The following is a 19,897-nucleotide window of genomic DNA, read 5'->3' on the forward strand; positions in this document are numbered from 1 at the left end:
CATGCTATAGTATGACTTTTCTGTCAAATTTTGGACGACGTTATAGTATGACTTTTTGGTCAAATTTTGGACCACATGCTATAGTATGACTTTTCTGTCAAATTTTGGACGACATGCTATAGTATGACTTTTCTGTCAAATTTTGGACCACATGTTATAGTATGACTTTTTGGTCAAATTTTGGACGACATGCTATAGTATGACTTTTCTGTCAAATTTTGGACGACATGCTATAGTATGACTTTTCTGTCAAATTCTGGACGACATGCTATAGTATGACTTTTCTGTCAAATTTTGGACGACATGCTATAGTATGACGTTTTGGTCTAAGTTTGGACGACATGCTATAGTATGTCTTTTCTGTCAAATTCTGGACGACATGCTATAGTATGACTTTTCTGTCAGGTTTTGGACGACATGCTATAGTATGACTTTTTGGTCAAATTTTGGACGACATGCTATAGTATGACCTTTTGGTCAAATTTTGGACGACATGCTATAGTATGACTTTTCTGTCAAATTCTGGACGACATGCTATAGTATGTCTTTTTGGTCAAATTTTGGACGACATGCTATAGTATGACTTTTCTGTCAAATTCTGGACGACATGCTATAGTATGACTTTTCTGTCAAATTTTGGACGACGTTATAGTATGACTTTTTGGTCAAATTTTGGACGACATGCTATAGTATGACTTTTCTGTCAAATTTTGGACGACATGCTATAGTATGACTTTTCTGTCAAATTTTGGACCACATGTTATAGTATGACTTTTTGGTCAAATTCTGGACGACATGCTATAGTATGACCTTTTGGTCAAATTTTGGACGACATGCTATAGTATGACTTTTCTGTCAAATTTTGGACGACATGCTATAGTATGACTTTTTGGTCAAATTTTGGACGACATGCTATAGTATGACCTTTTGGTCAAATTTTGGACGACATGCTATAGTATGTCTTTTTTGTCAAATTTTGGACCACATGCTATAGTATGTCTTTTTGGTCAAATTTTGGATGACATGCTATAGTATGTCTTTTTGGTCAAATTTTGGACGACATGCTATAGTATGACTTTTCTGTCAAATTTTGGACGACGTTATAGTATGACTTTTTGGTCAAATTTTGGACGACATGCTATAGTATGACTTTTCTGTCAAATTTTGGACGACATGCTGTAGTATGACTTTTCTGTCAAATTTTGGACCACATGTTATAGTATGACTTTTTGGTCAAATTCTGGACGACATGCTATAGTATGACCTTTTGGTCAAATTTTGGACGACATGCTATAGTATGACTTTTCTGTCAAATTCTGGACGACATGCTATAGTATGACTTTTCTGTCAAATTTTGGACGACATGCTATAGTATGACTTTTTGGTCAAATTCTGGACGACATGCTATAGTATGACCTTTTGGTCAAATTTTGGACGACATGCTATAGTATGACTTTTCTGTCAAATTCTGGACGACATGCTATAGTATGACCTTTTGGTCAAATTTTGGACGACATGCTATAGTATGACTTTTCTGTCAAATTTTGGACGACATGCTATAGTATGACTTTTTGGTCAAATTTTGGACGACATGCTATAGTATGACCTTTTGGTCAAATTTTGGACGACATGCTATAGTATGTCTTTTTTGTCAAATTTTGGACCACATGCTATAGTATGTCTTTTTGGTCAAATTTTGGATGACATGCTATAGTATGTCTTTTTGGTCAAATTTTGGACGACATGCTATAGTATGACTTTTCTGTCAAATTTTGGACGACATGCTATAGTATGACTTTTCTGTCAAATTTTGGACCACATGTTATAGTATGACTTTTCTGTCAAATTCTGGACGACATGCTATAGTATGACCTTTTGGTCAAATTTTGGACGACATGCTATAGTATGACTTTTCTGTCAAATTCTGGACGACATGCTATAGTATGACCTTTTGGTCAAATTTTGGACGACATGCTATAGTATGACTTTTCTGTCAAATTCTGGACGACATGCTATAGTATGACTTTTTGGTCAAATTTTGGACGACATGCTATAGTATGACTTTTCTGTCAAATTTTGGACGACATGCTATAGTATGACTTTTTGGTCAAATTTTGGACGACATGCTATAGTATGACCTTTTGGTCAAATTTTGGACGACATGCTATAGTATGTCTTTTTTGTCAAATTTTGGACCACATGCTATAGTATGTCTTTTTGGTCAAATTTTGGATGACATGCTATAGTATGTCTTTTTGGTCAAATTTTGGACGACATGCTATAGTATGACTTTTCTGTCAAATTTTGGACGACATGCTATAGTATGTCTTTTTGGTCAAATTTTGGACGACATGCTATAGTATGACTTTTCTGTCAAATTTTGGACGACATGTTATAGTATGACCTTTTGGTCAAATTTTGGACGACATGCTATAGTATGTCTTTTTTGTCAAATTTTGGACCACATGCTATAGTATGACTTTTTGGTCAAATTTTGGACGACATGCTATAGTATGACCTTTTGGTCAAATTTTGGACGACATGCTATAGTATGTCTTTTTGGTCAAATTTTGTACGACATGCTATAGTATGTCTTTTTTGTCAAATTTTGGACCACATGCTATAGTATGTCTTTTTGGTCAAATTTTGGATGACATGCTATAGTATGTCTTTTTGGTCAAATTTTGGACGACATGCTATAGTATGACTTTTCTGTCAAATTTTGGACGACATGCTATAGTATGACTTTTTGGTCAAATTTTGGACGACATGCTATAGTATGACCTTTTGGTCAAATTTTGGACGACATGCTATAGTATGTCTTTTTGGTCAAATTTTGGACGACATGCTATAGTATGTCTTTTTTGTCAAATTTTGGACGACATGCTATAGTATGACTTTTCTGTCAAATTTTGGACGACATGCTATAGTATGACTTTTCTGTCAAATTCTGGACGACATGCTATAGTATGACTTTTCTGTCAAATTTTGGACGACATGCTATAGTATGACTTTTTGGTCAAATTTTGGACGACATGCTATAGTATGACCTTTTGGTCAAATTTTGGACGACATGCTACAGTATGACTTTTCTGTCAAATTTTGGACGACATGCTATAGTATGACTTTTCTATCAAATTCTGGACGACATGCTATAGTATGACTTTTCTATCAAATTCTGGACGACATGCTATAGTATGACTTTTTGGTCAAATTTTGGACGACGTTATAGTATGACTTTTTGGTCAAATTTTGGACGACATGCTATAGTATGACTTTTCTGTCAAATTTTGGACGACATGCTATAGTATGTCTTTTTGGTCAAATTTTGGACGACATGCTATAGTATGACTTTTTGGTCAAATTTTTGACAACATGCTATAGTATGACTTTTCTGTCAAATTTTGGACGACGTTATAGTATGACTTTTTGGTCAAATTTTGGACGACATGCTATAGTATGACTTTTCTGTCAAATTTTGGACGACATGCTATAGTATGACTTTTCTGTCAAATTTTGGACGACATGCTATAGTATGACCTTTTGGTCAAATTTTGGACGACATGCTATAGTATGACTTTTCTGTCAAATTTTGGACGACATGCTATAGTATGACTTTTTGGTCAAATTTTGGACGACATGCTATAGTATGACCTTTTGGTCAAATTTTGGACGACATGCTATAGTATGTCTTTTTTGTCAAATTTTGGACCACATGCTATAGTATGTCTTTTTGGTCAAATTTTGGATGACATGCTATAGTATGTCTTTTTGGTCAAATTTTGGACGACATGCTATATAGTATGACTTTTCTGTCAAATTTTGGACGACATGCTATAGTATGTCTTTTTGGTCAAATTTTGGACGACATGCTATAGTATGACTTTTCTGTCAAATTTTGGACGACATGTTATAGTATGACTTTTTGGTCAAATTTTGGACGACATGCTATTGTATGACCTTTTGGTCAAATTTTGGACGACATGCTATAGTATGTCTTTTTTGTCAAATTTTGGACCACATGCTATAGTATGACTTTTTGGTCAAATTTTGGACGACATGCTATAGTATGACCTTTTGGTCAAATTTTGGACGACATGCTATAGTATGTCTTTTTGGTCAAATTTTGGACGACATGCTATAGTATGTCTTTTTTGTCAAATTTTGGACCACATGCTATAGTATGTCTTTTTGGTCAAATTTTGGATGACATGCTATAGTATGTCTTTTTGGTCAAATTTTGGACGACATGCTATAGTATGACTTTTCTGTCAAATTTTGGACGACATGCTATAGTATGACTTTTTGGTCAAATTTTGGACGACATGCTATAGTATGACCTTTTGGTCAAATTTTGGACGACATGCTATAGTATGTCTTTTTGGTCAAATTTTGGACGACATGCTATAGTATGACCTTTTGGTCAAATTTTGGACGACATTCTACAGTGTAGAATGTCGTCCAAAATTTGACCAAAAAAAGTAAAAAAATATTTATAAATATAATATTTGACCAAAAAGTCATACTATAGCATGTCGTCCAAAATTTGACCAAAAAAAAAAAAAGTCAAAAATTTGACCAAAAGCAGTTAAAAAAAATGTTGTCCAATATTTGACCAAGTCATACTGCAGCATGTCGTCCAAAATTTGACAAAAAATGTGAAAAATAAAAAAAATAAGTGTCCAAAATTTGACCAAAAAGCCAAACCATAGCATGTCATCCAAAAATTTGACCAAAAAAGTTAAAAAAGAAATTGTCCAAAATTTGACCAAGTCATACTGCAGCATGTCGTCCAAAATTTGACAAAAAATGTGAAAAAAAAAAAATAAGTGTCCAAAATTTGACCAAAAAGCCAAACCATAGCATGTCATCCAAAAATTTGACCAAAAAAGTAAAAAAAAAAATTGTCCAAAATTTGACCAAAGTCATACAATTTCATCAAAATGTTTTACCAAAAAAGTAAAAAAAAATCCAAAATGTTACCAAAAAGTCAAACCATAGCATGTCATCCAAAATTTGACCAAAAAAAGGTAAAAAAAAAATAAAATAAATCTCCAAAAGTCATCGGTTCGTATGTCGTCCAAAATTTGACAACAATAGTACGTCGTTGAAATGCAGTGATTATTTGAATTATTTATTCTGTTGTATATGTGACTTCTTCATCTCAACACTTCGACATCTTAAATCAATCCACAATAAAATCTACAAACGACAACTAGACCATCCAACAACACAGGTGGTCATGATTTATCTTTTATTCGGCACATGCGCTTCAATTCACAAACAAACGAAAGTACATCTGAAGGAATATTTAAGGCTGTAGATAGATTGAAATGATACAAACCTTTCGGCAATAAAGAAGGAATTAAGTTAGTTTGCTAAACAAACAAAATATAAAAAGTATACCATGTCAATTGTGTATTTATTTACAATGTCATTAAAAAAGAAAAAAAAGAGTACAATTCAGTTCAAGATATTCTCATAAATAAGTTTAGGTATAAACAAAGTAGTCTCATTTCACATTTTCTATTTACTCCCATGTGATTTTCCTGTTAAACGCTACTGTGTAATATTTTTTAATATTCTGTCGGAAAGGAAACATTTATGCAAATGATCATCAAGTGGTTTGATGAAAATGTCGCCAAATGTGTCATTATTTCAATATACTGTGTATATACACAGTAATAAATCCTGACCTTTTGGGGTTGTTGTTTTTTTTTCCAAGTGACCTGATCCTGTGCTTGATCTCCTCCGGGGTTTCCTGCTGCTGACCTGCTCTGAAACTGGTCAGATCTGGTCCTGAACTGAGAAATAATATAGCACATAACACATTAGGATACGTTTATCCTAAAGCCAATCAAAAAAACTCCACTCCCAATGTTGGATAACAGTCTATCCATCGATCACCACCACACAGATTTTTAAAAAAGGGGAGCAGGTGAAGTTAAAAAAAAAACATAATGAAGCACGGGCTGAAACTATCCTCACAGCTCAGAGAGATCAACCCCAGACATATCTGTCACACACACACACACACACACACACACACACATCATCACATCATCATCATCGGGTTTCAGCGAATCATCCACACTAATCAATAACAGCCAAAACCACACAGAGATTTTTCTTTCTTTTTTTTTCCAGTGCACTTCATTGGTCCCTCCTCAGGGCATTTTTTCCCGCTTAATTTCTGCATCATATCCATTCAAAATGGTTCCGCTTGGTCCAGTTTCCAGGAGTGGCCTCATCCAGAAACGGTTCCAAGTCCAGTCACAAGTCCACTTAAATGATCTAACGTACTGTAATCTGGTCCAGTCTTGTGCAGTCAAATATAGTCCTTTTTTGGTCTGTTTGGTCGTCTCTCACCAGGGAAAAAACTCTATGTGGACTGAAAAAACTCCACATAGTTCTCTGGTATCAAGCCTGTTCGACCGTCCAGGGTCCCTTCCAGCCAACCTGGCTCCCTGGAAGCATGAACTGCAGAGGGGGGAAACAAGTCAACTGTTTAACCCTTAGAATTTGATGAATTTTAACCAACTATGTCAACACACCTGAGCAAAAAGTACTCAAAATCACACATGGGGCAGATTTGTATTTTCAGACAGGACACAAACACAAACTGTAGTGAACTCTTAACAGGGTTTTTTAAAATGCCGTGGAGAGGCTTTGAGCTGCTGTGAAGACAGCTGGGATGCTGCTACGTCCTTGGCGAGCCACGAGCACACAGGGGTGCTGGGATAGCGGTGGTGGAGGGATTTGCGTGTCTGCACGCTCATATTTTGACCAAACTGGCTCCGATGACACTGGACGAGATAACTCTCAACACTCTTTACGACGCTACCTCTATTTAAGACCTCTATTTAAATCCTCTCTTCAAAAACCTACTATTACACAATGGCATTTAAACAGCTATGCCTCTCTATGAGTATTGCCCCGCCCAATTTAGGTGTGCTGGACCACTATGTTGCACCCAACAGAAAGAAGGGTGCCAAAAAGTGTGCCTGTGATGTATGGATCGCTATTTGAAACGCAAATAATTGCTTAATGCAACCAAACCGAACTGAACTGAATTGTATCGCTTGGTGGAATAAGGTTTTAACCATTGGTATTATGGTCTGTATTTACGCTGCAACACTTGCTGAGGAGGAGCTGAAAGTGTCCTGCGAGATGGAGGTCTGGGCGTCCCTTCTCAGGCTGCTGCCCCCGCAACCCGGCCCCGGATAAGCAGAAGAAGATGGATGGATGGATGACTTTTGATACTCAAGTAAAGTAAATGTCATATACTTCATTTCCAAAAAGTGACTTAAACTTCTACCAAGGTGATTTTCTGGTAACATACTTGTACTTTTACTCAAGTAAACTCAACTTACTCAATTCCTCACATTACTAATGGGGGGAAAAACGTAAGGTCGTAAGGACAAGAAGCATTAAATGCATGCACTGAATCGGCATCTAAAGGAGCCTTTAAAAGCCTTCCGGCCGTATTCCTTTTTGGCCGACACCACTGACCATTGCAGTAACTTGATAAAGATATTTTCAGCCTCAACAAAGAAATCTGGCATCAAGGCGAAGCAAATTCCCAGAGCTGGATTTCTGTTTCAACAGTGATTGTTTGTTTTCACGGAGCCTCCAGCCCACATTATTTCCTTTTCCCCTCTTCTCCTGGCTCGTCCAGAGAGTGACTCACCGTTCTCAAAGATAGTCCCGGCGATGAAGGACAGCTCAGAGTCGTGCTCTGCCTTGCAGGCGTACAACGCTCGAGCCTTCCTGCCTGCAACGCTGGAGACAAGTCATTTTTAGGTTTAACACTTTGTACTCACAAAAGACGATTTTCATTTCACATTTAAATGATGTATCTTCGTTTTTATTTCTACTAGTTTTTGGTTTGTGGTTGGCAGAGACGAGTGGCAGCAGCGAGGAGGACCAGCTGTTAAGAGCAGCAGCAGCAGCAACGAGGGACATGAAAGCTTGAATCTATCGCACTAAAATCACAGTGACAGACACAGAGACTCTCTTGCCAAGGCTCTGTTAGATAACTGCATCCAAATACAGCATCGTTTTGCATTTGAATTTAAACGGTGATGCTTATGTAACAACCGCTGGTGGCACGAGGAGATTTAGCTTTCACCTCGGCACGGGGAAGGTGAGAGGTGACGGCGCTACCACCACGATAGCTTCTTGAAGTATTTAAAGAGGAGGTTTTCATTCTGAAAGACTCATCGGGATCAGGGCTCAGATTTCTGAACCACCGCTGTTACTTATTTACGTGCACTTCAACACGATAGCGTCGGCTACATTGACGTGTGATGATAACCGAAAGCATTGTAAGGTTAGAAACACCAGGATCGTGTTTTGATAACGCTGTAAAAATGTCACGGGGGTTAAAACACTCATGTAAGAATCTTTCCTCAAATACGTCTGCAACACTTTAGAAAACAGCACTATTTTTCCAAGAGACCAGGCCACGGTTCAATGAGTCACAACATCTGGCAGGAGGAGTTTTTTAAGGAGCTACTTCAGTTCATAAAAGCGTGTTTAATACAGTGCTGATGATTGAAATAATTGACTGAATAGTGCTCGGTAAGTGCCACTCCAGCACCTCTGAGAGCGAAGCTTATTGTAATCCTATTTATTTCCTCCTCTCTAACCCTACAGTGCCACACCTTAGGAGGAATTTTAATCATAATTGCCAAAAAATGTAATCATTAAAACAAACAATGTGGACCGACCTGACAGGCGAGGAATCGCTGGAGGCAGAGGACGGCGGCTGAGGACTCGACGGAGCTGAGAACATCGGCCAGGACGGCGACCGCGGCGAGACGGGACTTGGAGACGTCGCACTGAAGGATACGTACAGAATCACAAACTTTACGCAAAAACTCTACGTTAAAAAAACCAAGACACAATCAGAACGTTATCTAAAGGTTCTTACCTGGTTGGTATGCTGCTGCGGCCTTTTGGGTTGAGCCTACAGCAGAAAAACAAACAAGTCAATGAATACTGGTGTAATTAAGTGTCTTTAATTCTCAACAAGAGCAGATTCTAATTGCACAACAAAAAAAGGATGCAGGTGTGGAAAATTGAGGTCATGCTGCTATTAAAGCTAAATTTAGCTCGCGTTTAGTGCCAACGTTCAGCCCTCAGACATGAGATTGAATCAGCAGCTGCATAATCGGTGTGTGTGTGTGTACTTTAACTTTATTGTCAGACATTGTCTGTTGTTGCTGCATAAGACAATAAACCTAAAGGAACCACACCCTCGTGTTAGACACAGTACGAGTGTTCAACTGCAGACGGATAACAAAACTCCCTGCTTTTTTTCCTCCATTACTATGTTAAAACATACAATCTACACTACCGTTCAAAAGTTTGGGGTCACTTAAAGGTCCCATATTATACCCTATTAACCCAAGTTAAACTAGGTCCTGATGAGTCTTGTTTTTTCACATTTTGGGGACTGGTATGGCCCACTGAGTCCCAAATATCAGTACTAAAAGATCAAAAAGTAGATTTTTCACAATAGGGGGCCTTTAAACTTAGAAATGTCCTTATTTATGAAGGAAAAGCACTTTTTCTTCAATGAATATAACATTAAATGAATCAGAAATACACTCTATACATTGTTCATGTGGTAAATGACTATTCTAGCTGCAAACGTCTGGTTTTTAATGGAATATGTACATAGGTATATAGAGGCCCATTCCTCTCCAGTGTTCTAATGGTACACAAGGACAAAATTATTATTATTTTGAATAAAAATCATTATTTCTAATCTTGGCAATGTCTGTAATATATTTTCTATTCATTTTGCAACTCTATTGAGTGTGACTTTTAATGGAAAACATGACAAAAATTGTAAAGGTGAGCCCAAACTTTTGTACGGCTATAAGAATAATAAGAATGTGCAATAATGAGTGTCTTATATCCTTTTTTACAGCACAACCTACAGGCAATCTGATGAACAAAGCATTTAATTTTGAGCAAAAAGTACTCAAAATGGGTAAAAATCCGTGAACAGTGAAAAGCCAACAAAAATAGAAGAAAAACAGTCTGGTTTTGTGACAGACTGATTATTTCACAACTAAAAATGATACAAAAAGAATCGTGCAGAGCTTTAGAGCTTTTCTTCATGAGTAATAAGTTGGCACTTTTAAACATCCAGTTTAAAAAAACTGCAGCAAAAAAAGTGTCATTTTGAGAAAATTGTCTCAACAATCCACCTCCCTTCATTGCTCACCACTGTGTTCGCTCATCTCCTCTCTGCTTCCTTTGTTTCTGTCCCACATCGCCCTTTCTATCACATTCATCTCCTCTACTTCCCTTCCTTCCTTTTTCCACAGTAAAGCTGCACAAAAGGACAATTTCCAGTTGACTATAAAGCAAGGTTTACCTTCCCCCGTGTCTCCGTTCCTTTAGAAGGTTTCAGAACATATTTCAGGTGATCGTGGCCTCCTCATTATACTGACAACACATTTGACAGCTGCTTTAATTCGATTTATCTCCTGCCTCTCCCCCCTTACCCGTCGGCCATTTATCAACTTTCTCATGAAACTCCCACACACTCCTTCAACACAATCACTATTTCAAATTCAAAGGAACTCATGCATCCTGTTAGACGGGAAAGCAAGAATATATATTCAAAAATTTTCAGAGTCAAATGCTAAGATAACGTTTGACCCACATCTGTTTGTTACCGTGACAAATGCACGTTTACAACCCCTGGAAAGTGTCCTGCAGCAGGAATGTATCGTCCACTGCCTAAAGGCTGTTTGCACAATAAATCTGTGCGCCCCTCGCGACCTGCAAATATCAAGTTTAGGCACCAGAAAGAACACAAGGGTGCAAAGGATCTGCTGAAATGCTATGGGTCACGAGTATAGTCTGTGTGTCACATGCTGCTGTGAACTGCATTATATATTTGTTTGGATAATGACAGCTGCTGATTAAAGTGATGCAGGGACAGGCGGGCGGGGGAAAGATGAGACTGGTCGGGCTGGTTCCTCTTGGCTAATCAAATGAGCGAATCATGAAGTGCAGGCACTTCTGTGTTTTCGACTGTGCACTTGAACACTTGAAAAAGAATCATCCACCTTGAATCTGGACCTCTTCTGCCTTTTTTCCCCCTCCCTAATTTTCCACTTTTCTTGCCGATTCCATCCAAACACCAACACGGCTCTCACTCTCTCTTTAACACAGACAACATTTTCAAGTCATTCCCCCCCCCCCCCCCCCCCCGAGTGTCGACCATCTTCCTTTGAGTGTGGATGCCACAGCTTTTTCACATCAAAGTGTCTGCTGCCTCTTTGTTATACTGGGATGAAGACATAATAGAGTTCCTCTTCCAAATAAAACATGGAAAACAAGTCACAGACAAACACAGACACAGTCAGATCAAATCTGTAGTCTTTCTTTTGTTTCTTTGAATTTATGCCACTTATAAAGAACACATGGGCATTCAGGCGTGACACTGTATGGTGTCAGAGGTTGTGCTGCTGTGGAAGGAATCTGAGTTTCCTACAAACACTTATGGTCACAATTTTCTACGGAAGAGTATTAGGGCCACATAAAAATAAAACAGAGCGAATTCCCAGAAATAAGACAGACTTTATTTTATTATTGATTATGACTTTAATCTGAGAATTCTTGACTTTTTCTTTAATCTCAGAAATCTGACTTAAATCTCAGGATTCATCCCGCTTTATTTATTTTCATACTCTTCCATAAACTTCTCCCTTTCTGGTGGCAGTAATAACATTTTTACACCTCACTTTCTCCCACCGTCTAATTCCTCTCGTTTCCAAGACTCACGTCTGTTGTATATAATTTGTATTCGACCAAATGCCAAACCGACAGCAGGCGCAAATAAAAAAGCAGATATTTTCTGCAGACGAAAAAGAAGATGGAAAGAGACATTTTGCCATTTACACTTGTGTACACCTCAGTCCATCAGGTCTTAAAGGCCACATATGAATCACATATGTTTGTGTCGGCTGTATAGACTCAGAGGTTAGACTGTAAATGTGGATTTTTTTACATTCTTCACTAAGAAATCATGGGAATAAAATGACAAGCATTTCCCAAGTGAAAACAAACACAGAAAAGGTGCCAACGCTTAAAGATGACAGAGTGAAGGCTTCAAAGACCCAGATGTGCAACCTCTGACCTCCGTGCATCTCACATCTCTGCAGAAAACTACGTTAGGCTACGTGTCCTTTTCGACTTTGACCTACAAAGACGTAAAAGAGCAGGTCGAACTCCCTGTCTCATACCTTTAAAATATCCATTTAATTTAAATCACTTCACGATTCCATACAAATAAAGATATGTACTGTGTAAAATCGTACTTCAGAACAGTGGAATATTCATAATGGAGTGGAAACTATCCTAAAAATGTTGTAATTCCACCACTGCTGCTTGAAGAAGACGGCTTTGAAAAGCTTAGTGCAGAGGCTCTCAAACGGGGACGACTGTTTTTCAGATTCACACCACACTTACATTTACTTCACTACGCGATCAGGAGGCTTTTGAATCTGCACTTCAGTTTTCTTTATTTTAATTGTGCTTTGTCGTCGCCGAGTAGCTGACAATCACTCATCGCTGTCTATAAATGTCATGCAAGGAAAAAAAAATGCTGCCAAACTCCAGAGAAGAAGAAGCAAAACGCTTTCCCTTTTAAAAGCTGCTTGATGATAATCGCTAAATTAACTGATGGGTTAATTCATTACTCAATTATACTTATATTCATGTGTAAAAAAAAAAACTTTGGCAGTGCTCTATTCCATACGAGTGTGACCCGAGGTGGAGCAACAGGTCATTTACTTCACTAATTAAATACTTGGTCTTATTTCTGCTCTCTCTGCTCTTAAATTCAACCTTTAAACACTTTTTATGTTATTTTTTTGATGTGTTTCAGTCAAGAAATGCCCAATAAATGTACAGATTTAATTTTGATGTCTTTTTTCCTATCTGAAGCAGCTGCAGCCACGCACCTCCTTTTATGTGCACCATAACTTTTAAACCTGGGTGGCATTTTAGTAACATCATAAGAATGAATCTGCTTGCCAGGAAGGTTTATTTGAACGTTGCCTTACTTTTCTTTTTTTTTTTGAGATTTATGACATGGCAGTAGCAGTAGCTGCAATATAAATGGAAAATAACCATTAAATGCAGCTTATTTCATTTAATTCAGAGGCTGTTACTGAAGCCGTCTCTAAACACACGTTACTGCTCTATCTTTATGTACTCTTGTTATGGCCTTTTCCATTCATGCATAATAAAATGGTCCGCTATTGTTTGTCGAGGTCATTAAAGGTGCTATATGCAAGATAAAACGACCGTAATAAGTCGTCAGAGATTAAGGAAACATTAAAATTAAAAACTGGCTTCGCTGAAGACAATGCTGTAACCGCTATAGTCACACTTTCCTTTTTCCTTAGCAGGCCACCCACCACTTTTCCACCCTCGACACGGCAGCTGCAGCAACGATGGCTCAGGAATTCTAAAATCTGATTCTAAAAAACGAGTGTGCTTTTACTGTGTAGTATGAAGTCAATTCATCCATTTTCTAACGCTTTATCCTGCACATGAGGGTCAGGGTGGGCGCTGTGCCAATCTCTGATAACATTACCTCATCCCCATATTGCATGTTTTTGGACTGTCGGAGGAAGGTCTTGAACTGAAGTCTCAAAGGCAAAATACTCCATATTTCTAGTCTAGAGGAGGTGGCAGAGGTCCCGCTCACTCTCAGATTATATAATTTGACATTGTAGTGAAAGTATTGTTACGCAATCATATATTCTCTCTACCTTCTTCATCTTTAAACACTTCATATCCAACTTCAGGGCCACAGAGGAGGAGACAAAGAGAAAGTCCACAAAGACGAGCTGAGCTGTCTGTGTGTGGAGTGTAATATTAAACAATTATCATAAAGGAGATGGAGAAAGAAAGAAAGAAAGCAACTGGGTGGACACCACAGAGGGGGGAAAAGTAACCAGTGGTGACAAATTATTGTCCTTATAGGCCTGTCCCTCTGCCAGAGAAGGAAATGATCACCTCAACACAACGCAGGTCAACATCAAGTTTGCCGACAAGAAAAACATGACAGAAAACACAATCTTCACGTTGACAGACAGTCAAACACGCGTGTTTGTTTGTTTGCAAGTGTACGGAAATGTGTGTACGCTCGTCAGGCCTCGTGACGAAATATATGCTACCTCTATCACATGCAGTGAGAGGGGGGGGCATGCTTCGACCTGCTAAACTATTCCACCCGCTCTTTCACTTGTTATGTAAAAGATGAAAGGCTGAGACAGCCTGAGAAAGAGTGTGAGACAAATCCAGGTCATGCACATGTTACATAAGTGCTGTACATTGTGCATACATGTGGATGGGATTTTTATTCTCATTCAGAGAGAGAGAGGGAGAGAGTTCAGGGTTAAGGTGACGGATTCTATTGTTGGTCCTTTCCAGATGCTTTTAGGAACTAACCTGACAAGCTGCTACATCTGTGTTCTTAGCTGCCACATATGTACATACACGTGCGTGTATGTAGTCATGCATTCCTGTGCCTGTGGACTGAGCATGTGTGTACATTCTTTGAACCACGTGTTTGTTTGTACGTGCGACTGAGGCTAATATTTGCATGTGTCCGCGCAACAGTGCCACTCTTTGTTTTGCCAGAATGTGCCTTCCGCCTTCAGCCCCTCGCTCTGACATGTGAAGACTTTACATTGGTAGAGTATTTCTGGTTTTCTCTGCATCTTTAATTTATGTGAGCTCTGTCCCAGACAGATCTTATTATGTTATCTGACTCCAGGTGTGAAACAAAGGCATTTGTTCACACCCGTGTGGCCTATATTTGGCTTCATTGCCATTTAAAAATGATAATTGTCAGTAAAATTGAAAGTAAAATTCTAAAACTGAGCATTTTTACAAAACAAAAATTTATTCTTCTCTTAAAGTAAACAAGGATAACTGGAGTGAAAAAGAACGCATTTTACATCCTGACTGAGGAGCGAACAGCTAAACAAGCGCAATTAATGCGAGGCAACTACAAACAGTTGGACTTTGGCTGAAAAACACCCACAACTTTCAGAAGTGGACCCTACTGCAAGAAATAAGCCTGCGTGATTTGTCCGACGCTGACAATGTGTGCTCCGACAGAAAGCCTTCCGCGCCGCGTCCTACGACCTTGTGGCAGACAATGAATTCTTTACGACCTATTCTTCTATTATATAATCAGCGTCTGCGATTATTTTTGAATGAGAACTGTAAATAGGGAAATGACTTCAGGCCCAACACGAGTCGCACGGCTTTGTTTCACTCACAGTGAACTGGGGCGAATCTGCCTGGTGTCTTGTTCTCCGTCGTTGCTCGTCAGGCTGTGTCTCGGTGTCCGGCCTTGACTGCTGCTGCTGCTGCTGCTACTGCTGCTGTTACAGTTGACAGAAGAAGAAGACAGAACCGTCTGCTGCGGATTGGTGACCGTGGAGCTGACGACGCTGTTTCTCTTTTCACCTAAGAATAAAGAGAAAGTTACAGACTCATTGGACTCACAGACAAGACAAGATGTTTAAAGACAATTTTCCATCACTTTAGGCGTAAATGTGGTTGTTAAGCTCACCTTTTTGGGAATGTGTCGGCGTGTGAAAGAGCGTGAGAGGCCTCTCACTGCAGGACGGAGCTTTGCTCTCGGTGCTTTTCCTTCTCGTCAGATTCAGCTGCATGTTGGCCAGACCTGCCGCAGAACTCGGCACATCGCTGAATATCTGCGTAAAAGCGAGACATTTACGTTTGTGTCGCAAAAAAAAAAAAGATTAAATTAACCCTCCGATACGCCTTTAAAAAAGTTACGTTATTACACCTAGCACACCAAATGGTGTGCATGAAAGTACACAGCTATAAAAATAGTATACATCTTGTATTTTTGCTTTTTTTCTCCTCTTTCCATCCATATCAAATACTTATATATATTTTTTATTTTTAACCCTTATTCATGATTCCCCTTGATTTTATGATCTAAAAAACAAAAATAAAAAATTATTTTCAATATACTTCATGGAAACTGGATTTTTTTTGTTTGGATTATTGGAGCCTGGTATATGTGAAAGATTAGCAGAAACATGTTTTTTTTGCATTATTATTTTTTTTCGTAATGTCAGATGGCCTAAAATACTCACGTTAACACACTTAGCACACCAAATGGTCCTCATAAAGTACACAGCTATAAAAATGGTATTCATCTGTATTTTTTTTTTTTTTGGTTTTAGACCAACATCTCTTCTTGGTCTTCTTGTGGCGGGGTTTAGTGGGAGTGCCCTCGATCAGAAAAAGCAGTTTTTTTTTCTCCATGTGCCAAAATAAGAAAAATGACGTAATCTTGATGGAAATGTGTCAGAGCACACATTTAAAGCCTTTTGCTTCAAATGATGTGAACAAATTAGATGATTCATGTTTTTTACTTTATATTTGAGCAGGATCAAAAATAGTGATTTGAATGGGTTTCAATGAGCACAATTTGGTGCAAAGGTGTGTTAACGTGAGTATGTTTGTCACAGTTGTTTAGAATGGACTAAAAAAAAAAAAAATCACACAAACATTTTTAAAAGCACCCCAAAAATACACAACCTGGCAAATTTTGAACAGAATGCATGAAAAAACGAAAAAGATATGCTAAAAAGAAAAAGTCAAAAAGGTGTGTCTAGGTGTGATAAAACAGCGTTCATTAAGTTCACTGATACTGTTAATATGAATTTCTGAACTCGGCAACCTTTGCAGCTCAGACCCTGCCAGTGGCAAAGTGGCAAAGTGATCTTACACTTTGCCACTTTGTCTACGACACCAAGTGTATTTACCCCATTAAGTAAAGGTGATGAAGAATAATACATGTGATGTAATTTCATTTCATACATAGATGTTTTTTCCAAAGCCAATGCAGCTCTGCTAGTATTTTTTTTCTTTCTTTGTGTCCCTCTGCCTACAATCCACTACAATAATGAAAAGAAGGAAAATGTGTGTTCATTATGTGCTCTCTCTCAGTCTCTCAGTGTGAGCGAAGGCTGGGCTGAGCATATACTGTAAGTGCACACTGTATATATTGCCATGGTGACACCTGTAAGCAGCTTGACCCGTCAATAAGCTGCTTGGATCTAAAGGTGAAAGAGGCTTTGAAGTATGTTATGTGGTACGGTACAGTGCATGCATGTCTGAAGCTGGTGTTCAGATATAAAGGATTATATACCTTAATTCTTAATTTAATGCACATTTACACAATCCCTTTTAATCCCATTTGACACAGTAAGGCTTGTTCTTTGCGTTACGTATTTTGTATACGCGTGCGTTCGCAAACCTCGTACCCGTTCGTGGTGCTCGATGAGGATCTCAACAACAATATTCTGGAACTTGATGTCCATGATGGCAGCCACCGTCTCCTCCTGGGGGCGCAGCAGAGTCGGGCCAAAGACCACGCCCAGATTAGCGACGGTCATCAGGTTCTGCTGGTGGTGACTGGCCACACTGTTGAGGTCGGGGAGGGATAGACACGTTAAATCCAAACCTTACGGCAACTTAATTTTTAGCGTCAGGCGACTGTGAGACCGTCTAAAGGAATGCATATGTTGGTAATGAGCATATATTCAATATATTAATAATACCTCAGTGTGTTTACAGCTTGTTTATTGGAGCAAGAGGAAAAAATCTCAAGTGTGCCACTAAAAAGTTAGAGATAAAAGTTAATTTTCTTAATGATCACAATATGAGGAAATACGAAACACATTTTCCTCCAAACTTACTTTAAAAAAAAATCAGTCTGTTCTTCCCTTTCATGGAGTGAAAAACAGAGAAGACTAATAAAGTGGCTGAATTGGCAGGATAATTATATCATGAACAAAAACAGATTGTTTAAAAAAAACAAAAAAACATAAAGCTGTTTTCTGACCAACACTTTTGAAATAATAGAGATGATAATGATGATGATGATGATGCAGGCGTAATCCGATTAACCCAGGTAAAGTTTTGTGTTTACCTACACGTCGCACTGACGTGGCTAAGATTCCGTTCGTCAAACATTGTCTGCTGCCGTTGAAGAAAAGCCTGATAAAGCCACAGGGCTTAGATGTGGTTTTAGTGTGAACGCACAATACCACTTGGCTGCATTAGAGGAATGATTACACATAAGCCAACAGTGTCATGTTCAGGGTTTCTGTTTTGTTTTGTGTTTTTAAACCTATGGGTGACCGCAAGGAGGGGAAGCCGAGCGAAACAAAGCACTTCTGCACCTGCCGTAACACTATTTAAACCATTGAGAGTGGCGACAAATATGTTAATATATGGGTCCTGAATAGTGATAGATCTGTTCTTATACCATAAAATGTTGGTTAAGTCCTACGTTTTCACTCAAGGAGAAGAGACAACTATTACACTAATAACTAACGCTAAATTAAGTCACAGCAGATTAGAAATAGTATTAAAATCTGTGTCCAAGCTTGTGTGTGACATTCTCCACCTACTTGGAGAGATGTTTCATCAGCAGCTCCAGCATTTGCCTGTTCTTCTCAGGTAGTCGGTGCACCAGAGCGTGGATTTCCGTCACTCTCGCCTCCGGGTTGTCCAGTTCTTGACAGAGAAGAAGACGAAGAAGAATGGACACTTTTTAAGAAGAACATAATAAGGTCACACTTGACATTTCGGTGCACAGCCTTGATTGTGCTGTGACCTTGTCATTTAACATAACAGTTTTTATTAAATGTGTATATGTCAAATTTAGTATTTCTTTTGAACTATATTTATTTTTAAGTTCATTTGTAATCAGGAGGAACCACTGGTCTACACTGACTTTATAAAGAAGAATTCTAACATAAGAGTTCAATAACAATATGCATGATTTTCTTTAATATCAAAACAAAAAATCTTTGATATAAGGTTTATACACTGTGCAAACACACTGAAGTGTTTATAAAATAACACAAAGTATGGTTTGCTCTCAGGGTCCCCCTACAGTTGGTAAATGGTATTGTTTGTCATAACTTGTTATATACCTTGTAGTAACATGTGCATTTGTTTACAAGGCAACAACACCAGTGAACAAACATGTTATTTTTCCAAGACATTAGATACAACCCCCAAACCCCTTTAGCCCCCTTTAGTCACTGATTGGTTGATTCTGCTGCTGATTGAAGGAGTTGTGTCCACGCTGAAAAACAAGTGGACAAACCGACAGACAGGGTGGACAGAAAGGCAGGTGGACAGACCGGTTGTTGACAAATGACTGCAATATGTCATGGCCACGGAGGCGATCCATAGAGAGATAACAGCAAACTTTCACTAGATCAAGCCTCAGGCTCCGACTGTCAGCGCCAGGCAATACACTAAAAAGAACATTCTTTTCTTACCTTATTACAGCCCAAACCCCTTACACTGGCATTATAAACACAAACACACACAAACACCAAATACTGCAAAGCAGATCAGCTGAGCATTTAGTGGACATTTAGCGGTAACTATTTATAAAGCACATTCACACCCTTTTACTCACACATTCATATCATACAGAGCATTGAAGCACAGTATGTGCGGCACGTCTTCCATAATAACACATCTTTCATGCGCATTCAGTCGCTGCCTGCACAGGTGACAGGAGCAACGTGGGGTTACGTGTCTTGCCCCAGGACACATCGGCATGTAGATGTAGAGTCGGGAATTTGACTCACAACCTTAACGCTGAAAGACAACTCGTTCAACCACTGAGGTACAACATACACAGCAAAAACATGTATATATAAACATGTTTTTGACCACTTCACACTTGTCTTTCTTCAGACAGCAACTTAAAGTTGCCTCCACATACTGGAATGCATTAATAAATACTGTGTTTTCAGTCATCTGAAACACCAGGCCC

The 19,897-nt window shown here is 38.6% G+C and overlaps 1 protein-coding gene across 1 annotated transcript in view; it reads right to left on the reverse strand.

Annotated features, from left to right (window-relative positions):
* Positions 1 to 5,913: 5,913 nt before the first annotated feature.
* Positions 5,914 to 19,897, reverse strand: part of LOC310944610 (rho GTPase-activating protein 26-like) — a gene marked incomplete at its 5' end in the record, with an annotated part of 62,189 nt that continues 48,205 nt past the window's right edge. Inside the window, 8 exons of the mRNA XM_083910413.1 lie at positions 5,914 to 6,480; positions 7,691 to 7,782; positions 8,733 to 8,843; positions 8,936 to 8,971; positions 15,330 to 15,519; positions 15,626 to 15,770; positions 17,358 to 17,517; positions 18,510 to 18,615. Coding sequence (XP_083766539.1) covers positions 6,383 to 6,480; positions 7,691 to 7,782; positions 8,733 to 8,843; positions 8,936 to 8,971; positions 15,330 to 15,519; positions 15,626 to 15,770; positions 17,358 to 17,517; positions 18,510 to 18,615 — 938 coding nt within the window. The 3' untranslated portion in view covers positions 5,914 to 6,382. The remainder of the gene's footprint in view (positions 6,481 to 7,690; positions 7,783 to 8,732; positions 8,844 to 8,935; positions 8,972 to 15,329; positions 15,520 to 15,625; positions 15,771 to 17,357; positions 17,518 to 18,509; positions 18,616 to 19,897) is intronic.

The sequence above is a fragment of the Microchirus variegatus genome (genome assembly GCF_963457635.1).
Source record: "Microchirus variegatus genome assembly, chromosome: 2".
NCBI lineage: Eukaryota > Metazoa > Chordata > Actinopteri > Pleuronectiformes > Soleidae > Microchirus > Microchirus variegatus.